This window comes from Pempheris klunzingeri, chromosome 10, assembly GCF_042242105.1.
Source record: "Pempheris klunzingeri isolate RE-2024b chromosome 10, fPemKlu1.hap1, whole genome shotgun sequence".
NCBI lineage: Eukaryota > Metazoa > Chordata > Actinopteri > Acropomatiformes > Pempheridae > Pempheris > Pempheris klunzingeri.
In genome coordinates, this window is record NC_092021.1 from 10,864,991 (window position 1) to 10,887,058 (window position 22,068).

General features: G+C 42.2%; 1 protein-coding gene across 1 annotated transcript; it reads right to left on the bottom strand.

Annotated features, from left to right (window-relative positions):
* Nucleotides 1-1,695: 1,695 nt before the first annotated feature.
* Nucleotides 1,696-20,975, bottom strand: wnt6b (wingless-type MMTV integration site family, member 6b). Its single transcript, XM_070837841.1, has 4 exons — nt 20,896-20,975; nt 11,939-12,159; nt 3,525-3,865; nt 1,696-2,157 (listed from the first exon to the last, which is right to left on the bottom strand). The coding sequence occupies exons 1-4, from the start codon at nt 20,973-20,975 to the stop codon at nt 1,696-1,698; spliced, it is 1,104 nt and encodes a 367-aa protein (XP_070693942.1).
* Between the last annotated feature and the right edge of the window lie 1,093 nt (nt 20,976-22,068).

Sequence of the window (22,068 nt, forward strand, 5' to 3'; positions counted from 1 at the left end):
ACACACACACACGCACACACACACACATACATATGCACACACAGTATCAAATGAAAGCTAACATCCAAAGTGCATTATTACATTAGCCCTGTATATCATAACAGATAAACAAAATACATTATATACATGTTTTGATACCAAATGATGTCATGTAAATAAAGTTTTCTCATTTGGTTGAATAGAAGCAAACAACCCCAAAAGGTTTTATTGCCAAACTACGGAGGGAGTCCACGGCAGCCATCGTATCCAAAGTGCTTCTGAGAGAGATGGAAGTGAGTAGTCGTGTCATCATATCTTTATATAAATAACAGTCTTTGCTGGCAGGCCAAGTCCACACCTGCAAAACATGGTGTTGACAGCATTCTTCAAATATGATAATGTGATACCATTTCCCTTTTGTGTATTTTTGACACAGTAGCAGAAAAAACGAGTCAAGAACAGCAACTTTTTGTATTTGGTGCGTCTGTTCACTCTAATAGCTTGGCTACAGTTACTGTAGCTGTGAGACTGATCAACATTTTGAAGAATTTGGGGTTGGCAAAGTAAAGATGCTCTGAATATTGTTAATGCATTACCAATGATATTGTAGCACTGACACACTGTTGAGTGACAGTCATTCTCTCAACAAACACGTCAAAGTAAAATGAAAGTACAGGGGCCATCGTGAGATCCTTAATGTTTATAAGATCCTACAGCATGTTGTAGAGAGTAACCAATGCCTCTGGACAGATATTACGTAATAGTCCAGCAGCCAGTTCATGCAATTGACTGTTCGCTAAATCCCTCCCATGAATAGCAATTATCCAATCAGGGTTAAGCAACCTCGAAATCTGTCAAGCTTTAGGTTTCTCCACATGCTGAAGCGACATACATGGGACAGTAGTGAGAGCAATCCTCTGTGTGTAATAGAGTGGTGATAAACACAAAAGTGTAAAGAATGGATCAGTCAAGTCATTAGCATAATTAGCTACAGCTGATGAAAGCTGCCGGTCTACTTCTATCAATAAAATTACCAATAACTTTGAATGAAGTCTTTTGCTGCATATGTATCATCAGCTTTACAGGGGTAGCAACAGGAAGTAATCATGGGTGACAAGGTTTGGTGAACAGTCAATCATGTGGACATTGCATAGCCAAATCAGGTGCATCTGCAAAAGCTGAGGCGAGAAACTCTTTGGTTTTAAGTAGAAGTCAACATGAAGCTCTGCTGCTGAACTGGCTGTGGAAGAGACACAAAGCAACTGCTCCGCATGTAGGTTCTCTGTGCACAGGCCCTTCTGTTTCAATGGGATGGAACGTTTTCACATTCTTTGGTCCTTTTCATATACAAGAAAAAGAAAAATAGGTAGTTCAGAAAGAAGCGTTTCTCTATTTTGCTTTGAATTTAACTTCTTATAGCCTCTCTTGCTATCTTTTCCATGTGGCTGCATCTACTTCCTGTGCCTTTTGAACCTTTGGCCAGCACCTCTTATGTCTGTCAGAACTGGGATCAAATGCTATTTGAAGTGAACAGTTTTGGGACATCATTTGACTGTGACTGGTGCAAAAACAGAAACAAAAGGATCACCATCAAAGCCCAAATGCTACCGTTATCTCACACTAACCAAACTAAAGCAAAAACCTCAGGAACAGAACAGAAGTAATTATAATCAACCAAGTTATACTGACAGCTCTCAGCCTCAGGTCATCAGTTCATCAGTGACAGAGACTAAGCTCTTTTTGGACCAAGCATTTCTTGCACTGGACCACACAGCACCAGTGGAAACGACAGAGACAGTTTTCCTCAAACACCACTGTTTCCTCCCGGTAGCCACGCTCGCAGCACAGCAGGTCACAGCCGCTGATGTCCATGGCTGTGCTGTTGCACATGCGTCCCCGTGTCCCCAGGGAACCTGTTTTCCGATTTGCAAGGCAGAAATCGGGCGACTCGTCAGAGTAGATCAGATCCTGTTTATCTGGTGGCTTTATGTTCTGGCCAACAGGGATTAGGGTCTTGCCATCATTACCACCCATCACCTTGGAAGCACCATTGAAGCGCTCCAGCAGGCGGTCGCCTACCTCACGGAAATGAGGCATCTTTTTCCAGCATGTGCGCAAGGTGCATGAGCCCGACAGTCCGTGGCACTTACACTCTGTCCGCATGTAGAGCTTCACTGCCTGGGAGGGGAAAATGTGGAGGGGAGGGTGGGTTTAGGGGTTTGGATGGTGGGGGAAAGGAGAGAGGTAAAGAATGATGAAGAAGGAGACAAGATTGATCAAACAGTAAAAAAAAGGGGACAAAGGAAACTTTTAAACTTGTACCCTGAAGTGAACAGAGCTGCTTTTGAAAAAATGTCATGTTCTCTACAGAAATAATTTATTATTAGTGTTTTCATGATGTGACACAGAGTGGAGCACACACACACACAGACAAACACACACACACACACACACACACACTGATAGATAGGTAAGATAAAAGCAGACATTATTGAGAAGGAATTTAACTCCCCAACCCCCCTCGCCCTCCATGTTGCCTCTGGCCTTCCTACATCTAACAAGCCTTGACAACAGATCATTCACTTATACTGCACATAATTAACCCATCACACACGCACATACACACACACACACACACCTGCCAATTCAGTCACACACACACATACGCACATACACACACACACACTTGCAAAACCTGGAAAAAAAGCACACATGCATGCATGCACATAAACAGACATTTGCACGCATCACAGCACACTTATTTCTCAACCTCTGGGCATTTGTGTGCAGGTCTCCTCTTTTGTTCAAATGCTTTGTTAGCTAATGCTGAATAGAACTACATCCCAAAATCCTCCTCTTCTCTGCTCCCTTCCCCACCTACTTTTGACCCCAAGTCAAGTGAACTTTGTAACTCTGCGTTTTGCTTGTGCATGTGTCAACATTTCTACAAGTGGGTGTAACACACTGAGACCAACAAAACACAGACGGCTAAAAGTAAATGCAATCTGGAAGATTTACCGAGTTCTATTAATTATTAACATAATTAAGTACTCCCACTCCCAAAAGGTGCTACTTTACCTCCACTCTTTCAGTAGCACTGTGATGGGGCCATACTTCACTCAGAGTTCAGGTGAGCAACAAAGGAACTTTAAACTTCTACATGGGCTGTGGAAATGTTAGAAGCTACCTGCCTTGGAGGCTTGAAAACAAAATGTGTGGCACGCTCTTGTTTTTGTGTTTCAGAAACATGATTCTTGTTAGAATATCAACTTACGCCGCTACACAAATATGGCTGGGGGCAATGTCTTTCCCTTTCACATGTTTGTGGAATGATGGAACATTCCACAGGACAAGCAACACCTTTGCTGCAAAAATCTGTTAAGAGTTATCAGACCTGTGTTTACTGCAATATTGTATCAGTTGAAATATTTCTTTTTGCACAAAGTGCATTGCAGCCGCACTCAGTATAGTTCTAACTCTACGCCCTCAAAACTGAAATGGAAACTGCACAGACATATTGAGGTATTGATTCTGAAACTGCTTACCAGCCGCCCAGCCTCGTTGTTGTGCAGGTCAACGAGTGTCCTAATGTCGCTCTTGCCCCTCCTCCTCTTGGCATCCATAAACTGTTTTGACTTTTCATAACCAAACTCCACATCATCTCCGCATCCCCCCCACTCCCACTTGACGCCATCCCCAGAGGTGGAGGAGGAGGAGGAGGAGGAGGAGGAGGAGGAGGAGGAGGACGAAGGTGGCCTTGGAGGTGCTCTGTTCCTGGTGGCCTCACAGCCACACTGCAGGAGTTCTCCCATGCTGCAGGCCTGGGTCACAGCGTGGGTCACACCGGCCGCCGTGATGGCATAAACAAACGCTGTCTCTCGGATGTCTAAAGGACAAGGGACAAGCAAAAGAGGGCTTTTAATTTGTTTGGTTTGGTTTGTTTGGAACAGAGAAAAGGAGGAGCTGGTTTCCAGGGATCTGTCTCTCCATCCAGTCAGTCAGTATTACAGCTCCATGGAACAGGATAAAAGCACCTTTCTCTCAATCCTGCTCCATTACTACAATCTCAAGCGTCATTGGATTTGTGGTGCTGAGAGGATGGCTATTTCTCCCCCTCTAATGCACATTCATACACATGGTCACACACTCAAACACACCACAGCTGCAGGTTTATTTCGGGCGCAGGGCTTAGCACTCCTGGCTGAAGGCATGTCCAACCATAACTGCAAATTGATCGTCTGTTCTTGCCGGTGGCTTCAGCATCATTCTAACCCTTGGCTCATAAAGTCTTGATCGTCAGTTATTGCAGCTATTGTCAACAAGAAAAGAACATGGAAGAATCTCAGACACCAACTGGGTTGAATCAATTCCTCATTTTTCAAAATCCTCATTTTGTTTGTGTACTATTGTCAGTGACTGTAAAATAGTCTATTTTGATCTTTCAGACCCTTTTAAATCTGTGTTTAGTTACTGGGATTAGATTAAACATTGCTGAAGAGAAAAAAAGTCATATAAAGGATGAAGCTGGCAATATTCTATATTTCTAGCTTGAAAGCAAAACCCATAACTAAAATAAACAATAAACTGATGCTATTTAAAAGCATTTTCTGTGTATCCAAAGCCTCATATACTGTATTCCTACATGCCATACAGCTCACTTTTTGTCCAAAAACAGACAGATGTGATGTTCTTTCATTACAATGAACATGGGCACAGTAGATTAGGCCGAGTCTATCTAGCCTACTCTGTCTTGCTGCCATAAATAGAAGTGCACTAAATGTGAATTAATCCGCTGCTGAAAATAGTTCCTAACAAATGCCCTTTTTGCTCCTGTTATGGATGTTACAAACTACAGCGCCCAGCTGTTACTAAAAAAATTACTGAGCCTTTAAAAAGAAAAAGTGGATATATATATATAATTGTGATCTGTTTAAAGATTTATGTCTTCAGGAGGACAGAATGGGCCTGGGGCTTAGACAGATTAATGTCTTGATAATTCTGTTCTTTTCTACGTTTCCAGAGAAACAAGCAATGGTAATTGCTGGGAAGACTGACGATTTCAATGGCAAAATTCAGCCTACAATGATGAGAAACCAGGGACTGAGAATATGCATGTGTAATGTGTGCGAGAATGAGAGGGAGAAAAAGAATAGCCACTCCGCGGACCATTGTATGTGTGTGTGGAGACTAAGTGAAGCACTTTTATTTCTGAGAGCTGGAAGGCGGCGAGCGTGCAGTCACTGCCGTCAACACTGCCAACTCCATATCGCATGATTCAGTGAATGGGATTCATTAGGAGCGGTAACACATGCACACACAGAATGGGTGGCGTGCGACGAGACCTGCACACCCCAGCACACTGTGATATCAATACCAGCTGTACACCCCAACATCCAGAGGTGTCTCCAATGCAGCCAAATTTGTATAAGTTTGAGTGCCAATGCATATATGTGGGAAAAGTGTGTGTGTGTGTGTGTGTTATTTATGGATTTTTTTTTTTTATCTCAAAAATTGGCAGTGGCTTATGCCAGTGGTTCATGTTGAATAAACAACTTAAATGTATTTGCATGTATTGTTTTACATGTGTGTGGTAGGACATGGAGAGCGTTTCTGTGTGCTGTATGTTCTCCTTGATGCTCAGTTAAGACCACACCTCACTGTTGCCGCTGTTCAGCAGAAGAGGGCACAGGTGTGAAACATCAGCACATAAGTCATTATTAGTACAATATGGTGATAGCAATAAAAGCTGTATCCAAACAAGCTGGGTGCCTGTCTAGGTGCTCTCAGATCCAATCTGCACACTGTTGAAACACTGCATTTGATAAAGAAGAAAATGAGGCGAATGTCATGTTGATATATGTTAATACAAGCAAAAAAGCAGTATTTGTAATTTTGGTTTATTTTTTTACTGTTGGAAAATCAGCGACCTGGAGCAAAATATTATCCAACTAAAACTGGACAGAGAGAGAATAAAACAAAAGAGCGGAAGAGTAAGTAGGAATGAGAGCAGAGTGTTGAGAGAGAGAGACATTGAGAAGATTGTTGTTATGCGTAAAAGAAGCTATCAAAAATCAGATGATTTGAGGCAACCTGTTTCTTATTTTCCTCGGAGACATAAATTCCAAACAAATTCTCTGCCTCGGTGGGTGTCTGGGCCTGTCTATGTCTGCTTCTAATTCCAGAAGGCCCTTCTGCAGGAATTAGCACATATTCATTTAATACTCTGGGATTTAAAGTTGAAAGTAGCTCAATGTAAAATCATTTCACAGTCCAGACGGGCATAGTTTCATCAAATTATGTTTGTTTTCTTATAGAGTGAGGTATTAATCCTAAGGATTATCAGTTTTGGTGGATTTGGTAATGTGCATAAACTGGTGGTCACATCAGGTGCTTTTTCCAAATGATCAGAGCAGCAGGAGACTGTAGCATATGGTCCGCCAGACAGTCCAAAAAGTTATCTTATGTGGCTGAGGCCGACAGCAAGCACTATCAATTAGATATACTGTGACATTAGGCCATCACTAGCCTGTAAATGTGAAGCAACTATGAGCTAAATTGACAAAAGCTACAACAAGTGGAAGCAGATATAGAATATATGGACAGTACAAGAAAAATCATGTAACACAAAAAGCAGAAGAAATAACAGTTCTCTCAGACGTACAGCGGGTCGTTCCCTTTACAGCTCCTCCCGTCTGCATGTCGAAGCATCCTTGAGCTGAACTCCACATCGCTCCCAAAGCTGCGCTTCAGCGTGTAAATGACTAGTTTCCCGATTGGCAAACTGCCATTAGTGTATGAATGGTGTGTAAATGGGTAATGTAAATGTAGAATTAAAGAGTTTTACATGATCTAAAACACTAACCATTTACTATTTACTTGTCTAACTATCAGTGCGACAAAGTACATGTGGAGAGGAGATCAGGACGGATTGATGGGTCAACAAAACATTGTACTACATCTACTACAAATGTGGTACTTTGGAATTTAATTTGGAGGACTTCTTATGTACTATAGCCCGACTGACAGTGGTGAAAGGCGCCATAAAAAGGTCAGCAGAGGGCTGATACATATAACCATTCACATTCTCAGCAACTGGCAATTTAGAGTCACCAGTTATCCTAAACTGCATGTATTTGGACTGTGGGGGGAAGCTGCAGCGCCCTGATGTTTACCAGGGTAACTGGCAAAAAGGCCCCTTTTTGTTACAGGTCTTCGTGAGTCAACTTGGGCCTTAGTAGTCTGGTCAGGTCCAACTTATATGACTTTCCCCAGGTCCCTTTCAATTGGTACTTTTTGTACCTCTACTTCTCCCTGTGAGGTACCCCCGGTCTAATCACTGTGCCACACCAACATGAGCACTTTTCGGGTTTACATTTCTAGTTAAAGTAACTGCTCGCAAGTGGGATACAGACTGGGCCAGAAACAAAGTTATGCACAGGTGGAGAAACCATTTCTCATTGATGCCAAAGCACCTGGCTTGAAAACACAACCACTTGACCTGTATTCATTTATTCACTTAAACACAATTAGTATTTTACATGCAACAATTTAATGCGTGTTTTTTTGCTTAAAACAATACAATATCGCATGAATCACCCTGACGGGCGTTTCACTCTCAGGGCAGGAGGATCACTGCTTCATATCATCTATCAAATAGTTACTCTAAATACCAAAAAAGCACAAAGTGTGCCAAGGTGTAAACATGTGTAAACCTGTCTCCAATAGGCAGTTAGAGGGGAGATGGGGGGGGGGGGTGCCATCCCACCTGTTAGTAAAATGATCAAAATGCTTCCTCGTTAGAGGCAGATATTGCATCTTATGCAGGCACAAACAAGCAAGCATCAAAACCGAAAGTGCCCGTGTGTCGGTGCACAGCAGTTGCAATGTGCCCAAATGTTTTTTGGGCGTTTCTAGGACACCTAAAGATGGATGTTACTGTTTTGACACCAACAGAAGGAACAACACCAAGGGATACATTCGCATTTGCATACAGATACATATTTACGCCACGGAGCCAAGTTTTAAAGGTTAATGGTTGTGCTAGCTAGCTAATTTCACTTGTTCTAATGATTGCTACAACATTTTCTTGCAAGGCTAAACATTTTCCTGATTTTGATTGCTTAGTAATGGCAGACATGACAGTACCATCACCTCCCAAGCTCCTTAAATGAAAAGATGAAAGCAGCATTGCTAGCGTTATCCACGCATTTCTAAACGCAACATATCAACGGCCCCTATCTGTGTTGTGTATTGATGAATCTATGGCACTGTCCGCGGTGCTGAAGTACCAGAGAGATTAGTAATTACACCTTTTTCTCTCAGATTTGTCTTGGATCAATAATTTTCGCTAATCTATACACTTTACATACTCAATCTATACTATATTGAAGCTCTATATATACTCTATAGAGTGTTGTAACCTTAATAATCAAAGTGACAAGTGGTAAAGTGCAGTTTTGGAAGTGTGACAGAGGATCATAGAAACACATTGATGCCTGTAGTAGTCCTATAATAGTCCTGTAATATTATAGGAAGGGTGCTCTCCCATCAGGCCATCCCACTGTTATTAACAAATCGCCTGCTGCCTGTCTCTATATATTTGTGTCTGCCTGTAAAGATCAGTAGTGAGAAGGTACTTGACATGATTAATGACAGATTTAATTACTTTTTAACCACTTTACAGCCCAGAGCAAGAGTCCTTGCTTAATCTACAGCGAAACAGCACTCCACACGCACATAATGTGCACAATCTATCAGGACTCTCACAGAAGAACATCAACATCATTGATGTGATTACTTGCATGAATGTATGCTGGCTGGCTCACACTGCAGTTCACCACTCCAGGGTCTTTATGTTATTTAAACACGATGAAGATCAAGGAAAACTGGGTAATAACTACCAATTCATGACGAGAAAGCTGAATGGGGCGGAAAGTTTCATATCCAGAGGAGAGAACATTTCAGTTTCAATGCAAAAAACACAAGAATGGTGTCTTGTGTCGACACGTTCACTCATTGACACTTGTTTCAGTAATGCTGTGAAATCAACCAAAACCTCTATTATGTGAACACACAAATACACACTTAAGTTTCTCTTTCTCCTCTGGCTTCAAGTGTAAAAGGTATACATTTGCACCATGCCACATTAATGTGTGTGTGTGTGTGCTATTTCAGCAGACAGTATCTGTTTCACTGTCTGTACTCAGGCGCACATGATGACATCCTTTAACATGTCACGAAGCAAAGCCCATTTCTGAGGAAGGTTAGGCAGTGAACACACTACAGGACACGAGTGCTGCAGAGTTTATAGTGGATGAAGATCACCCTATGGCCTTGCTTTCTTAACATAACCATACATTGAAATATAATGTCCACAAATCCAACTACCAAAATCTACAAAACCAGGCTGTGCACAGATGTTATCATTACCATTTACCTGAAACACTTTAGCGCCAAAGTATGCATGTGATACATTGATAGTTACACAATAAAGGCAGAGACAGTGCAGCCAAATTTTGAGATGCAGTTACCAAAGCAGGAGATGCACACCCACTGAACTGAAGAGGGAGAGAAGCCTGTGACTCTCAAATTTGTTGTTTAGTGAGCTAACCATGCATCCATGGAGCTAACTCATTAGCACAAGAACACACTCTGAGCCGAGTGAGCAGTAACTATGTGCTAAAGGTCATATTAGTTTGTGTACAGAAAGAACGGTAGATCCCGCTGTGGAGTCACAGAGGTGGCTGGACTTCTCATCACTGTCGTGGCCCTCTAGCAGTAAACAGGCAGCACGCGCTGATGTGTTGTAGGGGAGTGGCTTTGGAGGGAGCCCTGAGGGGGAGGGGTGGGGGGGGATGTTTTTGATTGAATGTTTTCAAATTCTAATTGCTTTCACTAGTTTCTCCAATGTTACAAACCCTTCCTTTTATACAACTTACAGACCTCACCATTTAAATTTACTACTATATTTAGTGTTTGAAAAATTTCCACTTTTAAAAGAAAACAGACACCAGTTTTCAATGCATTGTCTGATTTCTCTACAAAGAAGCATGTGTCATTAGAGTCATCTGACAGAGCATATTATCACAAAAAACTCCAAAGGCAGGTCAGTGGGGTTAAGTAAACCACTTAGAGGGAGTCAGTATTAAATACAGCGGCTTTTATTTTGACATTTACTGTTATTAGCTCATGATAAACAGCCATTAAGAGCAGATCCAGGTAATTGAGGACAAAGGCTTCAAAACAGAGGAGCACTTTGGCCTCCCATATAGACAGGCAGGAATGTGTGATTAATAGGTAGTCTGTCTCCTACTGGTAGATTCTTGCCCCTGTTTCCCTCTCTCTTCCTCTCTATCTGATAATCTTCATTTTTTTTCTTCTTCTCTCTCTCTCTCTTTCGGAGACTCTGGCAACACTTGTAGCGTCACATGTTCAAATGAGATAAGAGAGCTACATGAGCTACTGACAAAAGATGTAAACTTTCTGATGTCGTGATGCAGAACTATGCTCATGTGGATGGCTGGTGTCCTTTCAGGTGACATGTCATTATCAACACTGAATGTTTGTTTAGGGAGAAGATCCTTTCCAGGTAAATCGCTTACACAGATGGAAGAATGTAAAAATTCAGTATCAAACTTTGTCTTTACAAATGATAACAGACCTCTCCTAAGTTATAAACTGGCTGCAGCAGGGCAACATTGTGCCTTTTATTTTAATGGTGACAACTAGGAAAATACTTCATGACACATCATTGCTACTTTGTGTGTTTCTGATTAAAGTAAAATATGTTTATCTTGAGCACAAAGCAACAACACTTCCATGTTAAATGCTTGCTATGCAACGGGTTTGACTTTTCCTTCCCTGTCAGTATAATGCTGAAAGTTTATATCCCAGCATTTTAAGGTGCTGTACTTCCTGCGGGAAGCTTGGAATTTCTAAGCATGCTTAGGCCAAGAAGTAATCGCAAATTTTCCAAAATGGGAAAGTTATGCAGCTTTGATGGAAAAAGTTCTGAAGATTGATAATTCAGTATTATGGCATGGAAAATGTGATTATAATGTCATGTGCCACTTCCTTGTGATGTTAATGATAGGTGAGCACAAAACTTCAATATGCACATCTTCTAGCAGTAATAACATGCTTGACACATTGTTTGTTGTATATTAATATTGATTATTCCTTGTTTGTGGACTAAACACAGAGATAAAGGCTCTCTGTAGTACCACTCAAAGAAGAGACAGGCAGCTCTCTATGAATCTAATCACACAAGAGAAAAACCAACACAGTAATTGGAGACCCAGCAGTGACCCAACATCAGTTATATTACAGACTTCAAAGAGCTGGAGGAAGATGTTAAGAGATCTTAAGAGAGATGTTAAGAGAAAAGGCAATTTTAGCTGATCATTTCAAGCGTGCCCAATCTGATGAAGAGGAGAGTCAGTCAAGTGTGAATATGTCTGGTCTGAAATACAACAGCTGCCCTTGTCTGTTGGAGTGGCATCAGACAGGGATCTGACCTCAAGCTGACGTAAGGCCGTCGGCTGCGGTTGTGGGGTCGTGGGTTCAGATCCTAAGCTACTCACGGCTGAAAAATGGGACATGACAGTGTTTTTAATTTGTTTTTTATGCAGAGATTTAAAGCCCTGTGAGAGGCTTTTGGAAGGGACTGATGGAGAGAGCCACAAAAATCATTAAGGGAATTTATATCTCTTCCATCAGCTACGTACATCTGGGTCAGGGGTAAAAAAGCCATAGAAGTGAGTCACATGCACGTTTTCATTTTGTAAATCCAAACAACTAGTGTCCCTGTTTAACACATTTAGTGAGTTTATACTTGTGTTGCTTTGGTGAGGTGGAACTGGAACTCCATACTAGATAATAGGAGTAAAAGACAGGGGAAAATGAAAGAAATAAAGGTAGTTAACGACGTGCAGACCACATCCATTCCTTCCCCACTCACCTTGCTGCAGTATTTTGCCAAAGTACTTGTTGTGGCTAGTGCAGTTCCACCGGCGGTACCTGAACTGGTACTGGCACTCCCTGACGCCCAGCCTGGCTCCTTTGGCCACCTCACTGACAATCTCTGGCTGAGTCTGGCACAGCTCAGCCTGCTTTCCCGCCAGACGCTTCGCCTTCCTGCAAATGCTGTTGGGGTCCATCACCAGCGGACTGCCCACCGCCCTGGAAAAGTTTACACAATGTTATTGAAGAGATGAGAACAATCTGTCAGTAACATGACAACAACAGAAAGTTCCCACTTTTGTTTTTGGTGAGCAACACCTTTTAACTTTATGACCCAGTAAACACTGTGGCTGCTCTCATCAGCAGCCACAAACCAAATGCAAGTTGTTCTCTGCGGCTGCTAAGCCTGCCAACTCTGCCCACCACTTCTCAGCTGTGGCGACAATATGCTTCTTGAATAGGCACATGGGAGACAATGGAGCACAGAGTTTCCCAGAGGCATCTCAGCTCTGACGTCAGTTTCACAAGTCTGTATTTTGCCATTGGACTGCGCTTGGGTGAAGTGTGTGGTCCTCACAAAGTTGGACGCGGAACAGTTGGAAGTCTCTTAACAGACAGGCCATTTACAGTTGATCTTACTTAAGTTGATTTTGGTAAACCAGATGGCAGATTTTCTAGATTTCCTGATGATACAACTTCTCTGGAGATTCTGTAGCAGTTAAGAACTTTACCACTTAAACCACACGTATCCCTCGAATCAGCACAACTAAAAAAACAAAGATTAAACCCATCTGAATGAAAAATGTATACATTTTATTACTAAAAAGAACAAAAATGAATGTTTAAATGTGTGGCAAAATAAATCATGTAGCTCAAATATTTAAAGCATTAAAACATATATACATACATCTTGTTCTTAACGAGTACGGACCCTAGACCTCCCCAATAGCTTTGACAGATTAGTGTGTATAATAAAGATAAATAGTTTATTCTTACTCTCAATGGGAAAGAGCAGTTTGGCTCTAGCACTTAGAAGCCCTGCCAGCATGTACGGCCACTTCAGTGGCATAACAGGAAAGTGGTTTTCTGAGGCCTTACCTGCCCCCCACTCTATGGTGTTTATGTACGTTCAATTCCTTTTCTCAACCCCCCCCCCCCACCCCCGTCATTCACTTCTTCTCCACAGTTGAGTTTTAGACACTGAATCTCAGCAGATGTGATCCATAACTTCACATTTTACCATGGAACAGGAGTCAGAAGGGTGTGCATGACAGAGAGAGGGCGAGAACAAGAGCAAGAGTGAGCAAATGACTACCTCATAGGTTTTCATTCAGCCTTGTCCCTGTTAATCGCACCGCCTGATATCATTCATCTGCTTCGCAAGTTTGTTTTAAGAAGCAGAACAAACACTCTTGCCAATCCTCTCTCCTGGCGGTCTGATATCGAGCAAGACACACACACACACACACACACACACACATACACATTCATACTTGCAAAGTCCTCGTGGTTTTTGAAAAACGTAAAGAATACAGCTATTTATATGACAGACTAGCATATCGACACGTGATGGAATAAAAACCCAATTCACCTCTGAATTTTTTGCAAACCAATAGCATGATGGATCCAGAGGCAAACTGCCCAAATACTTTTATCCCCCTGAACTTAAACACATGATAAAGGAAAACAGCATGGATTACAGTTATGGTTTCCTTCTAAATCATTCTGATAACTCAACTTGTCTGAAGATTAGAGGGAGTAAATACACCTAATCCTACAGCATGAGCCATTATGGTCTGGTATGTAACATGAGAAACTGGAAATTATAGTTAAAGATAATTACTGCATTGGTACTTAAGCATACATGCACAAATGAATGCATCAGAGCATGCACACACACACACACACACACACACACACACACACACACGTACGCACGCACGCACACACTCCTGGGACACCCACTGTTGCATTCCTTCTATAATTATTGACAGTGTATTGGCAACATCACTATGGAAACAATGCTGTTTCTTAAATACAGGTGTTCCGTGTGTACAATGTGTGCATGAGTGCACAGTGTGTGTGTGTTTCCTCACGTCAATGTGTGTGATAGTCACATAGATAATTAAGTTATACAGACAGTCTGTATGTGTTAATTAGCAGGTACAGGTACAATACTTAGCAACACACACTCCCTCTCAACAACCACTTATTATCTACCCACTGTTATCATGCTGTGTGTATATGTGTGTGTGTGTGAGAGAGAGAGAGAGAGTGAGAGAAAATGTGCAGTGTGTTTCTATACAATATGTGTAGATTTTTATACTTGCTTATGCCTGTGTGTGTGTGTGTGTGTGTGTGTGTGTGTGCCAGGGGCAGCGTTGGGAAACCAGCTCTGTGAGCAGCTCACAATAGCCAGCCTGGTTTTTACAATGGGAGGTGTAGAGTTGTAAAACTTGTGAATGTACTGGATGACATTTGGATGGCGTCCTGCAAGCAAAAGACACAGACAGTTAGAGGGCTTTGACAGTGAGAGAAAAGTTTCTCTCTGACCTCTTTGTGCACAAAAGCGAATTCAGAAAAGTGACAGAGATGAAGACAGACCGCTTGGTGGAAGATCTGATGCAACAATTATAATTAGAATCATACAATAATAATTACAACAATTATAAAACAGCAAAGTTTTGACGAACATGAATGGTACTTTTCAGCCACTTTGTTTTTAATCTTAATACATTCATTCAAACTGGTTGGAGGCTATTACGTAACTCACCTGTGTTCAAGTCAAGTACAAATTAAAGAAGGTAAATCATGATTATATTGTGAGAGCCTAATATCACCACAGCATGAATTTATTCCTTGATTTCGGTTGAAGCCTGTTTTGATAATTCCCATGGCACTGTCTTAAATGTCAGGTTAGAGACGGGGTATGATGGGAGGAGAATGGGAATGTAGTCTGAATCGGAAACTGGAGTGAACTGAGGTGGAAAAGCGCATTGCAGCAGATATACCCAAAAATGGGGTGCGTTAATTGGATAATAGGATGACTGTAAGCGCCCAGCATTCTTGCCCTTGTTTGGAGATCGCTACATAAAAGTGAGCATCCTGGCGAGGTTGAATAGAATATGATAATACTTACACTGAAAAGTGCATGTGGCAGGTGCAAAGAAAAGCGGAATTGTTTTAACTTAATTGAACTAAGGTGGCTTAGTGAGGTTTTTTATTACTAGAGACATCACAATATGTCGTTCATGCATGGGACATGCCGTATTGTCTACTCGTCATTTCTCTTCTCTCTATTTATTTTAATAGAGCAGTAGTGATGTGTATACTTACATACTTTGCATCTTGTCTTTTTTCTTCAATCTTATCTGGTTGGTTAGAAATGCTGCTGCAGAGAAAGCTTGTATTCTGCATAATTAATACCACTGTCCTTGCTACCTCCTATTTGTCTCACCCTCGGTAAAGACAAAAACACTTAAAAGAGTGAGCTGCTGACTCTACAGCATGAAATAAAGACCAAAGTGACCCTCTTGAAGCTGAAATGCTCATAATAGGATGTTTAAAGTGGATGCATACGCACAAATGAAGATGGCATGCAAAATCCTGCATTTACATTACATACATGCACATTTATCCAAGCACCGCCACAGATATATACACGTGTGCACTTAGAGAAGGAACTACAAAGTCAGACAGTAATCAGATCCTTTCCATGCAAAGTGCCACTGTTCCTCTGCCTCTCATTTATCATTTAGCTCGTGGACAGATGCAAAACACCATCAAGAACGTGCAGTCATTGATATCATCAGGGGCTTTAACCAAACACTGTCTCACACGAGCAGCTATTCAAGGTGATAAAGTCCCAAAACAAAGATAATGAGAGATAAAACAAGACAAAGTAACAAAAATACCAAGATAAAAACCACCTGCAACAAGCTGCATGGTCCAATCCAGAACTTAACCTTTGAGTAGTATGTTTTTGCATTTGTTGGACTGTTGCTACATAATGTAGCTGGAAACTGGAAATAAAAAGCATTGAAGTTTCAAGCGATGATGTGAAAAATAGATGCCTTATTCAGTGTTTTCTGATCTCAGAGGTGGGTCAGAAAGAGATTAAACATTGGTGCTCAGAGCGACCTCAGGTTTCATTAAGGATCTCACCTCACCATAGATAAAGTGCTGTACTGTACGGGGCCCTTCTTTTTTTTTTTTCACTCCGCCCACGAATGAGTGAATTTCATCCCTCCTTAATCCCTCAAGTATGCTGGAGATGAAGACAGTCACGACAAGCGCTAGTTTGAGACGCCAGAGTGAGAGAGAGAAAGAAAAAGGGTCAAAGAGAGACAGCTAAAGAGAGGGTGTCTAGAGACAGAAAAAGATAGTGGGAGAGGGCTTCAGTAAGAGATGTGGAGACAGGGATACTCATAAGGAGATAAAGCAAGGCGATAAATAAATGGAGATCACAAGCAAAACAACAAACAAACAAGATGGAAAATGGATGGGAACAAATTCAGTACCTTGCCAGCCTCACTGCCTTTACAGTGTAAAAAGGGGTTGTGTGCCCCTGGTAATTGCTTTCCTGTCTTCCTGACCTAGTCTGGGACAAGTCGATTACTTTCAAACACGTTTGAGCATGTTGTTCTTGCTGGCGCAAAACAAGGTTGAGAACAATGAAATTTGTCTCAATAAAACGTTTCAGCGTTCATAATTTGTAATGCACCCAGTTTAAATAGCAATAAAATGTGACCAAGGGGAAACCAACACCAACAAACCAATTTCACATAAGAAAAACATCCACAAGTTTGTTCAGTTGTAACAACATGGTACAGCGACACACCCAACAGCACTGACAGCCAAAAGATAAAAATTGTCCAAGAATGGATATATTCAGATGAAAAGTAGGGCTCAGAAAGCTGGAATGTTAAGATGATATGAAGCCTGGTGCTTTAGGTACCACATGGGCATCTAAAGAAGCAAATGTGACTGAGAGGCATAACGTACGCCATGCATGGGACTGAGCGTAAATTCAGCCTAGAATAGCTCTGTTAGCTAATAGCGAGTAAACTTTAATGAGCAGCATTAGCAAGCACCTCTGGCGAACTGTCATATGTCCGCTCACTGCAGCCGCCTTGGTCTGCAATGTCTTCCCAGGCAACCAAGTGGCATGAATATTTGTAAAACTGATTGTATTTTTAATATCTGTCTACACATATCCGGGAATTGGTTATGATAAACGTAGTATTAATGGGTTGAAAAGTCGTGCCAATAAAGTGACGCTAACAGCATCGCAGTCATTACACTTCCATTAACATGTATGTTGGAGACAGAATAAGTTATTGTAAGAAATAAGTCGTTATTGTTATTATATTAATAAGTTGTTGTTGTCATTTTAACTGTCAGTCTTATTTTTTTTTACAACAAAAGGTTGCGGACTGTTAGCAAACTGATTTGGGATTCACAAGTTATGCCATGAAAAGCGAACAAACAAAAAACATGAACAGAAAGACAGAAACATAAAGGACTAAAATCTGCAAACAGCAGCAACTCCTACTTTTTTATGCAGAAATCCAAATGACATTAAAACCTGTAACTTTGCAAGTGTTCATTAAGGATACAACTCCAAAAGCAACTCTAAAACCGTGAGAACTATTTCTGACCCTCTTCATTGAGTTACAGAGGCATTTTGACATTTCTTGGACCATTTTTATCTTCTGCTCTATATATTTCTGACACTGGAACGTACTTTAAGAACGAATGCCCACAAAAACACAAAAATGCATGCATGCACAAAAGCGCAGACACACACATACTCAGGCACACACAAACACGTTTAATTCAGTTCTCTACCTGATGCCAAACCCACATCGTCATTTAATCTTTATCTGTACCCATCTCCCTGGTCCTGATTAGACATCTAGCTTTTCAGACTAGGAGTGGAGTGGACAAGATAAGATCTGTTACAATGAAACTCCTCTGACTATATGGTCTGTGTGTGTGTGTGTGTGTGTGTCTGGGTGTGTGTGTATAACTGTGTGCTCCCATAACTGTATGACTGAATGAGCGCATTTGTGCATCACTGAGTGCATGTTAAACAGATTAACCAGGAACCACTGGTTGGATTTGGATTTGGACTGACACACATATAAATACACAAAAGAGAAAGCACACACACACACACACACACACACACACACACATATGCAGTGTGTGTGCACCTGTAGGTCCGTGGCACACTCCAGGCGGGCTGTCCGCCAGACTGGGGCTGTGACAGACACACACACACACACAGAGCAAAGTTGGCCCCACTAAGCACTGCAGTCAAAATCAGTATAAGAGAGCAAAGGCATTCCTCACCCCTCTGAGTCTCTGAGCTGTGCTCTCTGCTCTCAGGCCAAATGATTAGAGCGCCCTAATCAGCGGAGGCTCTGAAAGGACAGCCATCTCCCCGCATTTCATCTCTCTCACTCTCTGTCTATCACTGCGGCTCTCTCTCCTTTCCTTCAGCGACAACCTATCTGTATGATAGGTATTTTCCTTCAAAGGACAAGTATGGCTAAAGACACACAGAGATAGAGACACTGAAGAGGAGAGAGCAGGAGACAGAGAAAGAGAGATGCATGATGGTATGTCCACCAGCTTTCAACAGAGAGCATCATTGTCCTGGCAGACAGGGGAGCAACCCGCAGGTGTGGCTTCACCCTAGTTGCACCGCAGTCAGTCACTGTGCGTGTGTAAGTGTGTAAGTGTGTGCAAATCTGTGAGCGCACTTGTGTGTGAGAGCCAGTTAACATGTGAGTGAGTGAAAGAAGATGACAACGCATGTCAGTGGGGATAAAAAGGAAGCTACTGGTTCCTTAGTGCTGATTCCCTTAAAAATCCACTACAGCTTTATCTAAAATCAATGTCCAGAGTCCTGTAAAATGTGCTGCTGGAAGAATGCTGCTTTCATGAACGTGGAATATGTTTTGGCACAAGGAGCTTCCAGCTGATCACACCACAGATTAGGAACTGTGAGTATGTGAACTGGAAAACAAATGATGCTTTGGTTGGTAATAATGGCACAACAATCGGTCAAAGTTTGACAGTATTTTCATCAGGCGCTGTATATGTCCTCTCATGTCTATATCTTTTGAAGTACTCTTTCTTTTTTAGAAATTGTATTCAGCCTTGGTGGGTGACACTTTTGCCAGATTTGGCCCAAATAACCCAAGTGTTTGAAGGCAATGTAAATTACTGACCCCTGCAGGGACATTGTTTCTCCCACTTTCCCTCCACAGCTGGATCACATCAGAGTTCAGCTACAGACCAGCACCCCTCTCGCTAAAAAGAACTTGCCTTTGTGTTACTAAGCAAGCTAAATGTCACATTTCAAACATCTTTTTCTCTGTGCTTCTCTGTGATCACCTGATACCACACCTCAGCTCTCCACCTCAGAAAAATCCATTCTGGAGTTTTAAAAAAAACAGAGCTTTTGGGAAACAATCACAAAAGCCTTAAGAAGAGTTCTTTCCCTTCTTATCCTCTCTGTTACCAGTCGTTTAAGTGTCATTAAGTGGGCTTTCTGAGCCACTATACAGACTAATATGTGAAAGAGGACTAAGTATGAGTTTTACTTCATGAAGATGCATTAACAATGACGAGTGTGGGTTGGACAGAATGGAGGGTTACTCAGACTTAGTTGGATGTTGGTTATTCTTTGCCAATCAAAAGAGGACAACAAACAGATGAGCCAATTTTGATCAGGCGTTTAAATGACAGAATAATGGAAACGCTGGTTGGGGGAGACACGTCCTCTGAAGCTGCCAGTCATGCAAGGACATTCAGAAGACTTACACGGCCTCTGTGACACTACTACCCACATTGACCTTGACAGCGCTGTGAATGAACAGTGGGAGGATTCGCTGGAAAAAAATCACAAAGCTTCACATTCAAACACTGCCGCTTTGCAGAAGTGTGGTCTGTGTGTGTTTGAGAGTGTGTGTGTGTGTGTGTGTGTGTGTGTGTGTGTGTGTGTGTGTGTGTGTGTGTGTGTGTGTGTGCAAAAGAGAGAGGGGGAAAGGAAGCCACAAATATTGAATGTTGTCTAATGAAACACTGCACACAAGACAGCGAAAGCACTACACAGACAGAGACCCACATAGACAGAAAATATGTTATCAGCAGATCTGCGGGGGCTGTCTGTCTCTCTGTCTGTCTGTCTATCTGTCTGTCCGACTGTCACACACCTTGCAGAGCTGAGCCAATATGGATTGTTTTATGATGACATATCCACTGCGCCTGGAGGGCCACCTGACATTCCTGACTGAACCCCCCACTACACACACACACACACACACACACACACACACACACACACACACACACCACCTCCACCCATCTCCCTCTCCTCCATGTGTTACTGCAGGCAATGAACAGCAGACACCTCTCTCACCACCCTGTTTCTCTCTCTCTTTGTCCTTCTTCACCCCGGGGACCCATATTTTCCCACTGTCATTATTTTTAACTTGATTATTTTCCTCTGGTTTACTGGAGATTTAGTTAATTTAATATTAGGCTGTAAAAAAACATGAAAACATAAGTGTGAATAACTTTTTTTTTTTAAAAAAAAAACATTATTAAATAGACATTTGTATTTCTTTTCATCTTCCTGCCATTACTGTTTTGTCTGCTCGTTTGGTCCATTTTAATGGATCTCTATACTGAGTTAGCTGATGATTGCAGCTTTGGTTATGATGATCATATCACCACGGCTGTCCCGGGTATTTAGGGAGAAACGCCGGTAAAGTAGTGCTGAGTGACAGTTTTGTGGATAATTACAGAAAATGTGATTACGCCCTATTTTGTGCGCAGAAATCAGAAATCAAACACAACTAAGTCGGGTGAGATCATTTAAATCCCAGGTTGACACGAGATGGAGGAACATAAAGCACGTGGTAAATACTGAGCACTTACCACCAGAGTCCGATGATATTGACCGGGCAGAGCAAGATGAAGAACAGGGCCAGCTGGATCCGGGAGAGACGAACCGTCATGGTGAACGCAGCAAATCCTGAAGGAGCAAAGTTTAAAGTACTGACGAGCTCAGCCGACACCGAGTTGGATTATTTCTGAAATACATAGGAGGTCCTTGTTTTCTGACGCCACGCTCAGCAAAAGCTCACTGGAAACTGTCTGTCAACAAGAGCGCAAAAAGTTCATCATCCAGCTCCTCTTCTGTCGGGCGCATCTTAATGCGCAACAAAGTTGGTCAAGAGGCCACTGAAGAGATGTCCGCTCTCAAAGGTGTGGTTAACCTCTTCATTGTCGTTCTGCTCTATCTGTCGCAGCGCATTACATGCTTCCAAAACGGTCTGAGCAGGAACGAAAAAAAAAAAAAAAGTGACTCCAAGCTGTAAAGTCCTCTGTGACTGCGAGACGACGCACGAAACAGCTCTGGTCGCGCGGACTCTCGCCGCTCTTCGGGGGAAAGTTTAAAACAATGAAGTGATATTCAACAAGAAGAAGATCGCTGCTGCCTCAGTGACCGACAGAACAAGTCTCGGTGTTCTTGGTGCTGGTGGATGTTGGTCCTTTTCTTTGACGCGCTGATGAACTTGGTGGAGTGGGGTTTTTTTTTTTTTTGGGTGCGCACCGGCTGCAGGTAGAGGCGTCTGTGCGCCGCAGTGTGTCGGTGTGTTTTCTTTGGATGATAAAGGGAGGAAAAATGCGCTCGTCGTCCTCCACCTCGGTGTGACGTCGCTCCGGGCGAAGCGAAATCCTCGCTGTCACTCAGAGAGGGAGAGAGAAAGAAACTGCAATTAGTTTTAGGAGGACCCGGCTGAGAGCAGAGAGGGGGTAAACACACACACACACACACACACACACACCCACACACAGATCTGACATACACGGTGTTGGACTGTGGACCCGAAATCAGAGCTTATGGAATGAGGTGATGTCAGCACAGGTGTGATGGTACCTTTCTGATATTTGTGCCAACAGACTGGCACGTTCTGAGGCCATCTGGGTGTCTTGTCATGTCTTGTGTTACTTTACTCCACTACACATGGCTAGAAAGAGAAAAGTGTTGTTTCCCCATCAACGTTTTTTGTGCACAGACGAAGCCAAAGCTTCACAATCATCTCC